Source organism: Ostrea edulis, chromosome 2 (assembly GCF_947568905.1).
Source record: "Ostrea edulis chromosome 2, xbOstEdul1.1, whole genome shotgun sequence".
NCBI lineage: Eukaryota > Metazoa > Mollusca > Bivalvia > Ostreida > Ostreidae > Ostrea > Ostrea edulis.
Genome location: NC_079165.1, coordinates 37,346,076 through 37,362,381, shown reverse-complemented (window position 1 = coordinate 37,362,381; position 16,306 = coordinate 37,346,076). Strand labels below are relative to the sequence as shown.

Here is a 16,306-nt window from a genome sequence, read left to right as displayed (position 1 = left end):
TATACACACACAATTATTTCAAGCTGTCTCCATTCAATGTGTTTTGGCTGTTGGTAATCGTGCTCACTTCATTGATCATCGTTGCTTGCTTCTTTTTTTTTTCTACATTAATCTATTACCTCCCTTTTTTATGAATCAAAACCACAATGAAAAGAGGAACAACTCTTGACAAACCAATACACTTGTTTCCAAACAAATAAAAATATATTTCTTAACAGAAACAAGAAATAGCAGCAAATTACAATATTTATTGTAATATATTGACTTGCAGTAATTTCGTTTACGTAGTATTAAGTTATCAACAATAAACCAACCATTTTAATACAATTCACAACTAAATATGGCACTAATTTTATGACACAATCTCAAGCAATATTCTAGTGTACATATATTAAAGACTATAAAATTGTATGGTAATTTGACAAAAAATTATCTTCATTAACACTCAATTCTTTAATCCATGCGAGATACAAATATAGTTGTAAAATCTAAATAAACATTATGTAGAAGGTGGTTTGTTAGGAGACCTGGAGCCATAGGAATCACTGGAGGAAGCTTTCTCTGGCAAGTAAAATTCATAAAATTGCAGATACTTCTTTATTTCTGTAGGCAACGGAAGTTGATCAATGGCAACATCCTTCACAGCGGTCCTCAAACTGTTTCTGATTGCAATACGACACAAACCTTTTAATGAACTCATAGGAAATATCATATCCCATATCCATGGACTAATTTTATCAAAACTGCTGCACAGGCGTAGTTGGTCCAGTTTATTGGCAAGAACTGGATCATTATCGATAGGAATGAATCCTGCCGCCAGTAACAAGTTCCATGACATAAGCTCTTTGCTCCATGGGGTTATGACTTCAGGATTTTCCAGAATTGATTTTGAAAATGAGAGTGACACTAAATTTGTCATTTCTTCCCTTGTTAATGTGGCTCCGTAAGACAGCAAAAGTTTGATTTTATCCACAGAGTTATGGACATAGGCAAAGATAATTGGTTTTTGCTTCCTCCATCCACCTCCTCTATTGATGTCAGCACCACAATCAAGAAGCAATTTTACTACCTCTGTTTTCACATTCACACATGTACATGCTGAACCAAGGGGCGTACACATATTGTCATCCAGCATATTAATATCCATACCTAGATCAATTAGTTCTTTGACAAGTTTTAGGTCACCAAACTGCACAGCAGTGGGAAGAAGGGTGGCTTCTGAGATATCTGCATTAGCATGCAGTAATACCTTGGTAATCTGAACTGGTGGAAAATTATTTGGGTTACTTTGTGCACTGCTCATTGACATTTCCCTACTGTGCCAGTAAGTCCAGAACTTGGCATTCCTGCATGCAACTTTCATGGGGGAATCCCCATTCACTGATTGTACACTCACTTCACAGCAGGACTGAACCAAGAGTTTCACCATATCCACATCATCCGCCTCACAAGCAGAAAACAGTGGAGTACATCCCATATTGTTCATGGCCTCCATATTAGCACCATTTTTAATCAGAAAGCCCAAAATCTCCAATAAATGCTCCCTCTTTTCATCCCTTCGCTCATCTCCTTCACATGTATAGTGCATGGCAGTCTTCCCATCATGGCCTGACATATTCAAATCAGCTTTCCTTTGAGTGAGGATTTTCACAATATCTACATGTCCCATTTTACATGCTAAGCTTAAGGGAGAAATAGGTTCATCTTGAAAAACCATTCTTATCTTATTAATATCAGCACCATCTTCAATCAGTTTTGAGACTTCATCAAGTTTGTTGAACCAAATGGCCTCCAAAAGCTCTTCACACAAATCCATCTGGTCACCATGATTTTGACCATTGTCCTGCCATGTCCCACCAAAATCTGCCATGGCAACCGATTTATCTGCAAAAATTAAATACGCCAAAGTTTACACAACATTCTGATATGCACATGCATGTATCTGACTACAGACAGTACTGTAAATTTACACAGAAGCACATTTCACAAAGTCTTATGAGTCAATATGACTAACACGACTAGTGTAGTTTTTTTTTTTTTTTTTTTTAAAGAAACACTTCAATTTCATCTGTGGAAAATTTCAGAATGATGAAACAGTAAGGGTTCTGGTGTAACATGGGGGTGGGGACCTGTCATCTTGGTGGTGTAGGTAACTTCGGAAACACCTTGACTTTTACTTCTAATAATCAATACTTGGCATCCATACAAAGTTAATTGGACATTTCTATATAAAAATACTGCATGTGTAAAAACAACAACCAAACCAAACCAAAAACAACCCCCAACCCCCCCAAAATAAAAAAAAACCCAACCAAACAATTCTTTTTAACCCCCCCCCCCCCCCAAAAAAAAACCCCTATAAACAAAAAACAAAAAAACTCTCAAGTATTCTCCAAACAAGAGGCAGATGGTTTCCGACACTGAAATCTTTGAACCTCTTTATGTTGTGACCTAATATTCAAGCTTAAAATCATGATACAACATTCAATGACCAATTTTCCTGTGCATTGTTTTGGACTGTGAAGAGTTTATGCAAAAAATAAATATGTAAATCTAGATATGCAAGTAAATAATATCTTAGATTGGATCAATGGAAACAAACACACAAACACAAACTTGCTCAAAAAATCTGTAGAAGCCAGAATTTGCAAACTTTGTACATGTACTACAATATGCAAAATCATGCATTCCCCTATATACAAACTAAACTCAGTAAATTACTCACTTAAATATGTTACGAAATCAAAGACATTAATATACTTCCATACTATCTGATATCAAACCATGCTCCTCCATATCAAGTGTTGCGACCTAGTTGTTGACATTAATGTCAATACAACCTCTGATATGAGGATCTTAGACTGACATAATCTTTTAAATTTCAGCCAATACTTGAAAATCTAATCCAAAATGTCAAAGTAAATAACCTATAAACACAGCAAAAATGAGAGGTAGTTACACCCCCCCCCCCTTACTAACGTGATGGTTCCTTATAATGGAAAAAGGAAAAAAAAAAACCACATAGTACATAAAAGTCATATGTAATATTTAGCCTATTTAAATATTTACATTAAATAATAGCTAACCAAAAAATAATTTTAAAAAAATTTAAGTACCACCACACACCTGTAAAAGTAGTTCTTACTAATATCATCTTAAATTCATTAATTTAATAAATGAAATCTCCAATAATACTAATATTCAATGAGGATCAGAACAAACTAATATAATCCATGATATGTATTTAGCATATTCTAAAAAATATGAGACATCCAATATACTGGAGGATCTCGAATGCATTTATTTTAATTTCTGTGAGATTTAACCCTCAATTATAAAGTAATTAATGCATAACTTATGTTGTGTAGCTAATAGAGACCTAATATTTGGACACAATGTATAAGCAATATTTTGCCTTGAAGTCTAATGAAGGTCAAGGTCATATCTTTAAGTTAAGGTCAATATATCATTTGCCATAAAAAAAAATTCTTTTTTCTAAAAAGTCCAAAATCCTAGATTTTAATTTTCTCTATTTTGAAAAAAAATAAAAATTCTGTATGATTTTGTTCATCTTTTTTTTCTTTCAACCTTTGAAACATGCATTAAAGGGACTGGTTCACAATTTTTGAACAAAATATTTTTTCATTTTTGATGTTGGATATTAAAAGTATAACTCATTTAATGTTGACAACAAAAATTTTGACCTTATGAATGCAAGAATAAAGGCTATATTTTAGCCTTAAATATGTGTTATGTAAACAAAGACTCGAGTCTTTTTATGTAAACAAATAAACAAGTGAAATATTAATTTCATAATATAAAGCATCTTAATTTTGCATAGTCGCACATTTCAACTTTTAGATGACACATTTTACCCGAAGAATGCTTGAAATGTGAAAGTTATAATAAACTTAGATCGATATCCATTTCTTTTGAAAATTTCGTAAACAATAACATACCGCAATCTATGTTTACAAAAGAAACAATGAACTCTTTAAAATGAGCTTCTGTGATAATGTATGACCTTAATTTTTATGTAAATTTTTTTAAACATATTAAACAGTAGATTTTTATCATTAAAAGTGAAAAATATAATTTTGGGGAAAATCGTGAATCAGTCCCTTTAAGAGATTTTTCATAAACATGTACCATTTTTATGTTTAAGATTTGCTATTGATGAGTCATGTATGTTATAATGTACACCGTGGTGTACACAGATATATGAATTACAATATTGAATATATATTTGTTGAGATTTAGTAACAAATACACTGTAGGTCATCTTTATAAACAGTATGTGTTATTAATTTTTGTAAAATCTCTGTAGATACTTTTAACACAGGGCACATTCTTATCACAAATGTTTAATTTCACATTCTCCTAGCTGCACAGTCTGATATGCTTTTTATATTTGAAACTATGTGGACAAAAAAATTATGATAGATTTCTTTAATACATGATGCACAGTAAGTTTTTGTTCCTTATAGTTTCAAAAAAATTGAATCTGAGGATATATTTTTTTACATACCTGGTACATATATCAGTTTGGTACTAAATGAATGATTAATGTATTACAAGTCACTTGGGGGGTAGATCTACCTGTATATTATTACGAATTGAACCAGATAGAGCAAATATAGGAACATGTTTAGAAATAAAAGCATGTAAAACATTAGGGCCTACAACACCGCATGCAAGGTGTCTTCAAAACACATTGACTATCACGCGCGAGAATGAGGTGAAATCGTGATGAATAAATGTTTTGCCTTCATAATATGCAAACAACAAATTCAACATCCAAATGTAAACAACCCTGCAACTTAAGAGATCTAGATCTATTTGCAAAAATAACTCTCTGACAATCCACAGGAGTCAGCAGTTTTATCAATAAGCGAGCAATAAAGTCAAAATAAGTAAACATCTAGCCAGAGAGCGAGCACTTCGTGGGGGAAAGCTCATGGCTACTGTTTTTGCTTATTTTGACTTTAATTCTCGTTTATTGATAAAACTGCCCACTCCTGTGGAAAACCTTATATCTGCATACCTCCATAGGCCAAGGTCTCTTGAAGTCTTTAGAGTGAAAGTCCGATGTCTGGAGTTATTCTACTCCTGTGCATAACATGGCATAATAACCTAGTTCCTATCATTCTTCTAGCACGTGTTCACTGACAATTTAGGCCAATAACACTCGCGGTTTGTTATTTTTCCGGTTTACGACATTGTTTTAAATTCATTGTTAAATCTATCAAAATCTTATTATTTAGCATTTATAAAACAGGCATCAGTTTAATGAGAAAGAAACAAACAACTGACTTAAAATATTTGTATCGTATTATATTCAATTATTTCACGACAACATAAATGTATGGCGGCCTATATCTGTTATATTTCAGAAGAATTCCAAGTTTCACCACATTTCCCACAAACCCTTGACTCTTACATGTACCGTTGAAATTTTCGGGACAGAATGCCTTGACACCGTTTTACAAAAGCATAAAAAATTAAGCACTATACGTAGCGAGTTACGAAAAACTATGATGGTGCCATGAGCGATTTGCTTAAATCGAATAATTCAATGAAATTCTTCCACTAAACATATATAATTTGACGACACACGAGTTCCAACATGGTGATACACAAATGTTGATATGACCTTGGACACTACCGTAGATGATATCTGTATAAGGATGTCTACTGATGATAAAGGGGACCCCCCCCCCCCCCCCCCCCGGATTCTTTTACCGTTCTCGGTCGCTTGTTGTTCAAATTTTAAAAGTCAATGTCCGACATTCCAATCACAGACACCTGAAGTATGGATATTACTACCCACCCACCCCTTTTTAATAATTTTTTTGGTGGCAATAATTTCTCTGAAATGTGTGAATTCCCGGTCTATCTCATCCCTCTTTCGATTCATGTAATCGTTTCACGCTTTTTGTAAGCTTTAGAGATTATACCACTAGAAGGCCAATCTCTAAAGCTTACAAAAAGCGTGAAACGATTACTTGAATCGAAAGAGGGGTGAGATAGACCGGGGATTCACACATTTCAGAGAAATTATTGCCACCAAAAAAAAAATATATTCAAAAGGCGAAGGGGGGGGGGGGTAGTAATATCCATACTTCAGATGTCTGTGATTCTGATACATTGTATTTGTTTCAAAGTATTAACTGCATATATGGTGTTCTTCACACCTAGACACCCAACAAGTTAACTTATTGTACAATAATGTACATATAGTAATAAAGAACAGGGAAATTTCTATTAAAGCCGTGAAACCCGTGGACTCATGGTCAGGTTTTGATAGGCCTCAGAATGTGACTATATTGATCATAAAGTATACAGAGTCGTCCACTTCTGCTTCATATTTAGATATTTCATTGAAAGTAGATATCAACGGCAAACTGACAACTCAACGTTATGATAAACCGGATGATTTCAGCTTCTCCATCGTCAACTTCCCATATCAATATAGCAATATTCCATTATCACTGGCATATGATGTTTATATATCTCCACTGATTCGATATGCAAGAGCTTGTTCTGCGTATGGTCAGTTTTTAAATCGAAGCAAGCTACTAACAAACAAATTGATGGTACAGGGGTTTCAACAGTCTCGTTTAAAGTCAGCATTTCGCAAAGTCTATGGTCGTTATAACGATCGATCTAGTTTGCCATTACAACCTATCATTGGGTCAAATGCTGTGTGACGTGTTTCATACCGATTGTTTGACCGTTTTTGACACACTGATTTTGATTACGAATAACTCCGTTTACCTGATCAAGATATAGGGCTCACGGCGGGTGTGACCGGTCGACAGGGGATCCTCCTAGGCACCTGATCCCACCTCTGAAGTGTCCAGGGGTCCGTGTTTGCCCAACTATCTATTTGGTATTGCTTATAGGAGTTTTGAGAATGACCACTGTTCGTTATCTTCCCCTTTCATATTACATCTTTTTAAAAAAAATCATATTCTTTATATTACTGAACATCGATCCAGCACATAGACCGGCTGAATAGTTATAACGAGTTGAGTGAAATATTGGTCCCTATGTCTATAGATAAGGCCCAATGACTGCGTAGGATGATCCTTTGAATAGTCAATCCGATGCATTTATATACAAACTATACATATAGTTGCGATTTGATATATAATATTGCATAGAGGATTAAGGACTTTTTAAATGCGTGTTTGAATTGTTGCGCACATGAATTGAATGAACAATATGTTTATTCAAATGAATTTAACAGCAATTTTTTATTAACTACCAGCATTAGTTATGTCAGATTTATTGATATCATTATACAGTAAATAAGACTTGATTACTAGGAAGTCACTTGGAGCTCCAAATTAAATGCCGAATAGTTGACCAAAGACAAAATGAACGGTCATTCATAATTTTTAAAAATGAAAATCAGTATTGCGAATGTGTTTATAATGGTAGTTTTTGTCCAGAGCGATAATTTACGGGCATAATTATGAATACACGTCGTTTCTTTTCGACAAACGCAAACATCGAAAACATAATGCACCATATGAATGACAACAGAAAACTGCTATATATTGTAAACAATAGCCTGATTTCTTGGACAATGTCAGGTAGTGTACAACCTAATTTCGGTAAAAATGTTTTAACTTCCCAGAACAGTCTCGGCCCAGCATTCGATATCTGACATATTGGAGAGTTTTCAGTCTCGGAGCATTCGATATCTGACATATTGGACAGTTTTCAATTCATTACTTACTTTCAAGAGCTATGTCATCACAAAATATGTTCAACCAAAATAAAAACTTACGAACTTCACCTCACATATGGAACTATATTAAATGTACAAGCAGTAACTCTGGAGCAAGCGTTTCGGAGATTATTGTCAATATTTGTTAATTCATAAGTATAAATGTATATGATTTACCCTTACGTCTCGGGAGACGATGAGTCTCGTCCTAGTAGGTCAGAGTTGGTCTTGTTGAGGACAGTAATGGGGATGGCTTACATTAATTTAGTCCAATTCTTACATGACAGTCTTTGCCACAGAACTTTGTTGCAGACGTAGTTGGAAGGTGCATATGGAGCCTGATTTTGTTGTCTCTTCTTCTCCAGCTGTTGACTTCTCTCTCTCTCTCTCTCTCTCTCTCTCTCTCTCTCTCTCTCTCACTGCAGTTTCAAGACAGTACGATCGTCCTAAGCGATTCCAATTAAGGTCTTTGGGATAATGCCTGTCAGTTTCAGGTCGCGCTTGCAAACGTCCTTGAACCCCAAGTTAGGACGTTCTGATGGTGGGCATCCGGCTTTCCATACATGGTGCTTTGGAATGCAACCGTCCTCCATTCGGTGCACATGCCCAAGCCAGTGTAAGTAAAGACGTTGGCAGAGTATGAGATGCAAATTGAGAGAGCCAGCTTTCACCAGTCCTCCGATGTTGGTGACCTTGTCATGTCATGTGATGCCTAGTATACGTCGGAGGTTGCGAATATGGAAACTTTCCAAACGATTTTCTTGTCCGGCATATGTGGTCCAGGATACAATGCCGTACAACAGGCTACTGAGCACACATGCCTGGTAGACTCTGAGTTTGGTGTTCAGAGTCAGTTGATTGTTGTCCCACACTCTCTTGCTCAGTTGCGACATCACGGCGGCCGCTTTGGTGATGCGTTTGTCGATTTCAGCATCGAGAGACCCATTGCTAATGATGGTAGAGTCAAGGTAGGTGAAGTGGTCTGTGACCTCAAGTACTTTGCCATTGATGTTGATTCCTGGTAATAAGGGGGGGGGGTCCTGGGACATGACTTTTGTTTATTCAGCCCGAACTCCTTGCAGGCGTAAGAGAACCTGTCCAACAGCTGTTGGAGGGCTTCATCGGTATACGTACTCAGGGCCGCATCATCTGCGGATAGCATCTCCTTTATAAGAACTGTACGAACCTTGGTCCTTATTGGTGTTATTTACAGTGATAAAAATGCCGATATAAGAGGTTTATTCCCTTCATCTTTTAATCAACGAAGATGAGAGAAAAACATTCAAAACTCGTTTTACTGTGTACTGATCAACAAGATCCTAGTTGAAAAACATTCAAAACCTGTAATTTTACCGTGTCAAGATTCTTGTGATCTAAACGATAGCAGGTGTATGTAAAAATTTCGCAGTGACTTGTGATTGATCGTTTATAAGAATAAGTTTCATAATTTTGGTAAAAGCCTCCATGTTCAATATATATATATATATATATATATATATATATATATATATATATATAAAGCACTAAAATGACCAACGACACGAACAACGAGATTGACAATCTCGTTGTTCGTGTCGTTGGTCATTTTAGTGCTTTGTATAATTTTTTGTATTTGACCTTGTATCCATGTTGTGGATTCGACACTCTGAGGTATCGGGTGTTGTTGGAACTTCAGTGCTTTTATATATATATATATATATTAGATCGTACTGATCGGTTTCTCTGCTATGTGTTCTGAGGCAGAGTTTGAGACGTTAGAAACCACATTTAATGTGTGACAAGTCTTCCAACAGTCTGTTGGAATTCCCATGGGTACTAATTGTGCTCCATCGTTAGCTGACCTGTTTTCATATCCTTACAAAGTAGAAGGTATTCAAAAGCTTCTACATGAGAAGAAAATGATTTTGACTACGGATTACTCCTTTAACATGATTGAAATATAGGGAACACGGAGGGTGTGACCGGTCCACAGAGGATGATTACTTCTCCTAGGCACCTGATCCCACCTCTGGTATATCCAGGGATCCGTGATTGTCCAACTCTCTATTTTGTATTCCTTATAAGAGTTATAAAGTTGATCACTGTTCGTTATCTTCATCTTTCACTTTTATTCTGACCATGCTGTATAGTTGGTTGGTTGTTTTACGTCCTGTCGAGAATATTTCATTCAAATTGAGACGTCATCAGCTGTAGGTGAAATATCACAAATTAGACCTATGTTTTGTCGCCCAGGGCCGTGGCAGTGAGATTTCTTTAACGCGTCAACGCCTGCCGCGACACGGGACCCCCGTTTTTAAGGTCAGATCCGAAAGACTCGTGATTCTCACTTCTAAATGCCAAGCGTTTGGCGAAGGAACAAGCGGATCTCAAAGTTCAACCTCTTGCTTACGAAGCGAACGCTCTACCGCTGAACTACCGTGACCGGCCTAACCATGCTGTATAACTTTAGTACGTACTTTACATGTTCTGTGGTAAAGAAGTCCTGAACTTTTGATTCTGGAGCCACGGATTGTACAATCTGGTATAATGCTCGGTATAAACTATACACTCAGTTTGTCTGGAACATGTTCAAGAGTAACAAAGAATATTTTAAAAGATTGCACCATTTTACTAAGTTCTGGTTCCGAAGAGCACCGATAGACCAGCAAATATGGAATTCACAATTCCTATTTACTAAAGATACCAAATACCTATTTTGGTGAAAAATTGTGTAGTGATTTCTGAGAAGCTTAAAATGTTCGACAGTCAGTAATAAGGCATCTGAGTGACGCGGATAAACTAATAAAAACTAAGACACATACAGTAGTTTGAAATCCTAATTTAATAAAAGTGATTATTGTTTTACATATGATCTGTCCTCACACACAAATGGTAAGAGAAGACCGGAGTCACCAGTGAAGTACGAATAATCTTTTTCGGGAACCCAGTTCCATTGTCCGTCTAAATACGAAAGTAATAATCCAAAAGGTTCCTCAACGTCTCGCCAATATTCTCGTTCTCGAAGTCTGTTATATTTCTTTGGAATCCAGTTGGTGTATGTTGCAGTAGAATTGTCATGGAAACTATATTTACCAGGGAAATCTTGTCTTAAGCTGCTTACACGAATATAGAAAGCATCATCAAGATCAAGATCATCTTCTGTTAAAAAAAAGAAAAGTTGAATTTGTAATGTAATGTTTACATTGAAACTGTTTTTTCTTAGGAAAAGGGGGTTTAAAAGATTTGAGAACAGTTACGGGGATAAAAAAAAGGTTTTTAAAAGATTTGAAAGCAGTTGAACAATTGCTGGAAACCACAACGTCAAACTAAACATCATGGTTATTACATTTTGTTTTATATTACAAGTGAATGTTACAGGATATGATTGGTGTGCGTTGTGAAAGCAATCGAATAACGCGTCATGGATGTATCTAGTTAGTTACGATGCATATATCTGCACACCACGCATATGAGATTTAGTTACAAATAAAATAATTATGTAAATTTTAAACATCATCAATTAAGAATTAATTTCTCTTTAAGTTTTAAAGGTTTTTCAATTGAAGTTCTTTACAAATACTCATAAATACCTGGGTGCACCCTTCTGATTCCAAATTTCTTGCCATACCATGTGCCGTACCACATGAGTAACTCTGTATTTGGCGCCACATCTCTTGACGTCATGTAAAATACTAAATCATCACACAGTACAACATTAACCTTTTCCTCCTTGTCATTCCTGGCACAGTTTAAATATCGCAACCAGTTACTTTTGGCCGGGGAGGCACCATCCACAAAATGTGTCATCGCATGTTCATCGTCAACGTTCAGCTGTCAAATGGAGACATTTTGATATCAAAATAAAATGTTATGCACGTTGAAGACAATAGTAAATCGATTTGCATCAGTACAAAGAATATTTTGATTATGTGTAATTGTCATTATCGTAATTAATTGCTAAAATGAAACAAAATCAAGACTGACTTCACATTCAAAACGTACATTTATACCTGTAGTATACACTTTGTATCAAACATTCTATGGATCCCATATTATTCATTATCTTAATATCCCCTCACAATTCATTGCGGGGGGGGGGGGGGGTGTATTGTAACGGGAACATTCTTATGTCGGTGAGTATTTGTGTGAGTGGGTGTGATGCTGGGCGTGTAAACACTTTAGAGGCCACATTTTAGCTCGATTGATTTGATACTTTACACGTTGCTTATCAAGAGAGGAACAACTTTGATCATTTTAGGACCCAAAGGTCAAGATCTCTTCGGGGTTTCGTAGTAAGAGCTTGTAGATACGCATTGCGAGGGGATATGCCCCAACTTGCGAAGCTCTTGTTAACTGTAACATTTAATTTGTGGATTCGCGTTATGGATATATTTACGAATTGAAATCCTACATGGACACATTTATGGTAACAAACGAATTAACAAGTAAACTCATTTGAATGCATGAAGACTTCAAAATTTTAATGTTTTTGAAAATTCGTTCACTCATTTATGCAGCTTTATATGCAGCTTTATATGAAGTGCCATAATTTGCCCATGCTGGGTGTTCATGTAGCCATTTAACATAAGCGAGGTTTATTTCTATCATGCCAACGCGAGACTTCCGTTTTAAAGGTTTGATCCGAAAGACCATCGCTAGCCAAGGGTTTCGATCTGCTACCTTCAGCTCTATCCTTGGCACATTTAGTTGTACATAATGTATACCGCTTAGCACCCACTATCGAATAATCGAACCACGCTCATTTGCATGACGTCATTGAATAACCAATGAAAATGCATGTACTAACAACATTTTTATGATTTGTGCTATGTATTTACATAAAAATATATGAAAGTTGAAATCGTCAAGGTTAGCTTCCCTGCAACCAGAACGAAACCCTAAATGTCGTTATTGATGGAAATGGTGCGTAAAACGAGAAAATATCATTGTCCATGTTGTAGGCTTTATTACACCTATTTAGGTTCATTGTGACAATTACTTCGCAACAATGTAGGAACTTGAAAAACATTGAAAAGTATCGATATATATTTTTCTATAATTCTTCAAATTTGTGCCACTATGTGTATGATTTATTTTCTTGCACGTAGTCGGATGTTAGATGCATTTTGGTTGGTGTGGAGACTTCTAGGTATGTCTGTTAACATAAAAATTCAATTAGACACGAAAGTCAGGCTAAATCTGCCAAGACGACCACCCAAATTTGAGGGGTCCGGGATCACTGTTCCACCGCAGCGTCCAGTCGACCTCAAAATTGAGACACTAAACACTTCACCCAAAAATGTACAGTCTCTCTATTTTCATTGTATATATTGGTTGCATATCATTGTGTACTATATCGCGTTTGAAAATTACTTACTGTCCATCCATACAAATATTCGCTATCGTCAAAGAATTCTTCTCCTTCATAAACACCCAGAACGTTATAAATAGGGACACCAGTTGTCGCCCATGCTCCTAGTCCTGCATTGGGGATAGAAGATAGCTTGACAGAGAAACCGAGGGGTGTTGTTAAGTTGGCCCGGTCGTATTCATTAAAGGTCACGGGAATCTAAAAACAAGATATAGCTATAAACTAAAATAAATGTGGAATTTTGTAATTTGATCGAAATTAAAATTTGTTTCATAGATCAGACATGAAATACAATACTGTATAAATAACAAACTTTTGATTTCAACCTTTAGGAAAAAAGTCCTTTGGAATTTTAGTAAACGATTCGGTGACACAGTGTCTGCGAATTACCTTTGCATTGGGAGTATATAATTCCTCTGTTGATTTCACCTCGCTATATTTCTTGTAAAAGTCACAAACTGGAACGACAGATACAAGTGCCAGTGATCTTTACGTGAAGATTTAAATCCACTGTAACGAAGATATCATAAACACCGCAATTTCATTATGATTATGGATGTTAATCATCCACACCAGTGCCATAATCTTAATGTGACATAACTGACCATATTCGCAAAGTTAGTTAAGAATTTTGTTAACAGTGTAAATGTAACATTCCTGTAAATTGCAACTCTATGACATGCCCATGATTTGAGAAAACAGATTGAACAAAACTTTCGGTGTGACCCATTATGATCAAAACGAAATTGCATGACGTGCTTGCCCGAGTTTAGTCACATGGTTCGTTGGCACGAGCAGAATTTGTGTATTTTCAGATTATCTAACAAGAGTACCACCAACAGTACATAATACACCTGTGAAAAGCTAATATAGGGTGTTTTTCTTACACCATGATTTGTAGAATTTGGCTTCAAGTAGTATCAGCAATCATCAGGATGTGACATAATTTCTTTGCATCGTAAAAACAGACAAACCATGTACTCTTTATGTATTCTTTTCACTTGGCATAAGATGTGTACAGTTTGATGGTCCTAGCCCCAACGATTTAACCTGTATCCTGCTACTACCGTACGACCTTGACATTTGACTTTGAGAAACGATAAGCATCCTCCACTTAGCATAAAGTGTATGTGTTCCAAGTTGGAGGGTCCTAGCCCTAACAGTTCGGTCTGTATACTGCCTACAAGGCTTTCCCACCAAGTGATACTGCGGCCTTGACCTTTGAACTTGCAAAATGATAGGCAATTTGCTTTCAATATGGTGATTAAATGTACCAAGTTGCAATATCCAGGAGCTCACGGTTCGGTTTGTATCCTGCATACAAAGTTTTCTTACTAAGTAATACTACGACCTTGACCTTTGACTTCTGACCTTGAAAAACAATAGGCATCTTCCTCTCATCATGATGATCAAATATACCAAGGTATATTATCCTGCAGCTTACGTTCCGGTTTGTATCCTGTCCACAAGGTTTTCCTACCAAGTGATACTACGACCTTGACCTTTGGCCTCTGATCTTGAAAAACAGTAGGCATCTTCCTCTCATGTACTAAGTTGTAAAATCCTGGAGGTTACGGTTCAGTCTGTATCTTGCCCACAAGGTCCGGTCAGACAGACGGACGACGCCATACCAAAATACGTCCTGTCTTCGACGGCCGTATAAAAATAGCATGCTATTCTCTCTCTCTCTCTCGCTCGCTCTCTCTCTCTCTCTCTCTCTCTCTCTCTCTCTCTCTCTCTCTCTCTCTCTCTCTCTCTCTCTCTCTCTCATCAACAATAGCTGCGATAGTATATCAGAAAATATCAGTATTTTCGTATACTTACATCTTTCACCATGTTTATCTGCGATTGTCTTCCTTTGGTGTGATTTCAACAGGTCCTAAAAAGATATTGTATATTGAACTGAACAACGTTGAAGAAAGCATGCTCATGTCGATACAATAAATAGTGGTAGCATACGTGTTACATGTAGTTACCTCTCGATTTTGTACCGCCAGCTTGTATGTGAAACCTTCAGCTGAAAAAAATAGAGCTCAAACTCAATGTTATGAATTGTAATAATTACATCTCCAACGTTTTTGTCTTTGATGTCTTTAGCTGTAATGACAGCCATTTCCTAGTGAATGCGTTGTAGCTATGAATAAATGTGCGTAGGAATCTTAATATGAAAAAAGAAAATTTCGTTTCTGAAAATGTATTGAGTATGAACTGCAAGGTTTTATGCCGGTATACCATTTTTGTTGCGCTAAAACACTTCATGAAAGGTATGTCGGCGTAAAGCGTCACTAGTTCATACCCTTATGTATTTTCAAAAATGAAATTAATTTCTGAAATAACAATTTTAATGCTTCATAAATTTATCACCAAACAATCTAAGCTCGAGCTTTAACAAATAACTAACACTTTATTGAAGTGGGGAAAAGCCACTTCTGAGAAGTAAAAATTTTAGAGAGTTAAAAAAACAAAGAGCAATAGGCTACTCCGATCACCTGAAATATCTATTTATATTCAATATAATACGTATTAACAAACGGGTTACTATATAGTACTATCACACATCTTTCGATTGCAATTTGTAAAACATTTTAATATCAAAGCCTATATTTACCTTCCATATACTCAGTAAGCATGTTTTCTTTTTCCTCGGAATCTAAAACTACCATTTCTCCTCCAATCTCGTTACAAATCTCTTGAGATTTTGGAAAAGAGGCACCTTGAAGATGGAACGAGAAACACCATTCCCCGACGCTTATAAAACTTTCCTTACATCTCGGAACCCTTGTAGAAACTGGCGGATAGTAAAAAAAAAAAATAATTCGACATCAAAATCGTCAACAGAAATCGAAGAAATACCATTTCATCTTATTTTTCGGTCGTACCTAATGTCAGAACCGCAAGGAACAACATCGCAGTCAAATCCGGGGACCACATGTCGATGAATAAAAGGTCAATTTAAATAAAACTCAATTTAAGGAATCCAAAATATAAAGTTTATACTATTTTATCTATTATAGGCTTGCATATTTCCATGATGTCGAACAAATAAGAAATACCTTTGAATACTACATTTCCGGTTCATTGAAAAAAATCAAACATGTCTGTTGTGACCATGTTTGCATATCAGTGTGATCAATGCTGTTACGTTTACAGTCAGATGACGCCTTCAAATAAATATAAGCATTATTATTTTGTAAATGCTGCGCTATTCCGCCGATTTT

General features: G+C 36.0%; 1 protein-coding gene across 1 annotated transcript; it reads right to left on the bottom strand.

Moving 5' to 3' along the window:
* Window positions 1-228: 228 nt before the first annotated feature.
* LOC125679127 (uncharacterized) lies at window positions 229-15,901 on the bottom strand (the record flags this gene model as incomplete). The annotated part of the gene is made up of 8 exons (XM_048918093.2): window positions 229-1,884; window positions 10,631-10,876; window positions 11,308-11,548; window positions 13,095-13,286; window positions 13,479-13,546; window positions 14,913-14,967; window positions 15,065-15,105; window positions 15,697-15,901. Coding segments are annotated over 8 exons (2,433 nt in total), but the record flags the coding sequence as incomplete, so codon positions are not given.
* Window positions 15,902-16,306: the final 405 nt, after the last annotated feature.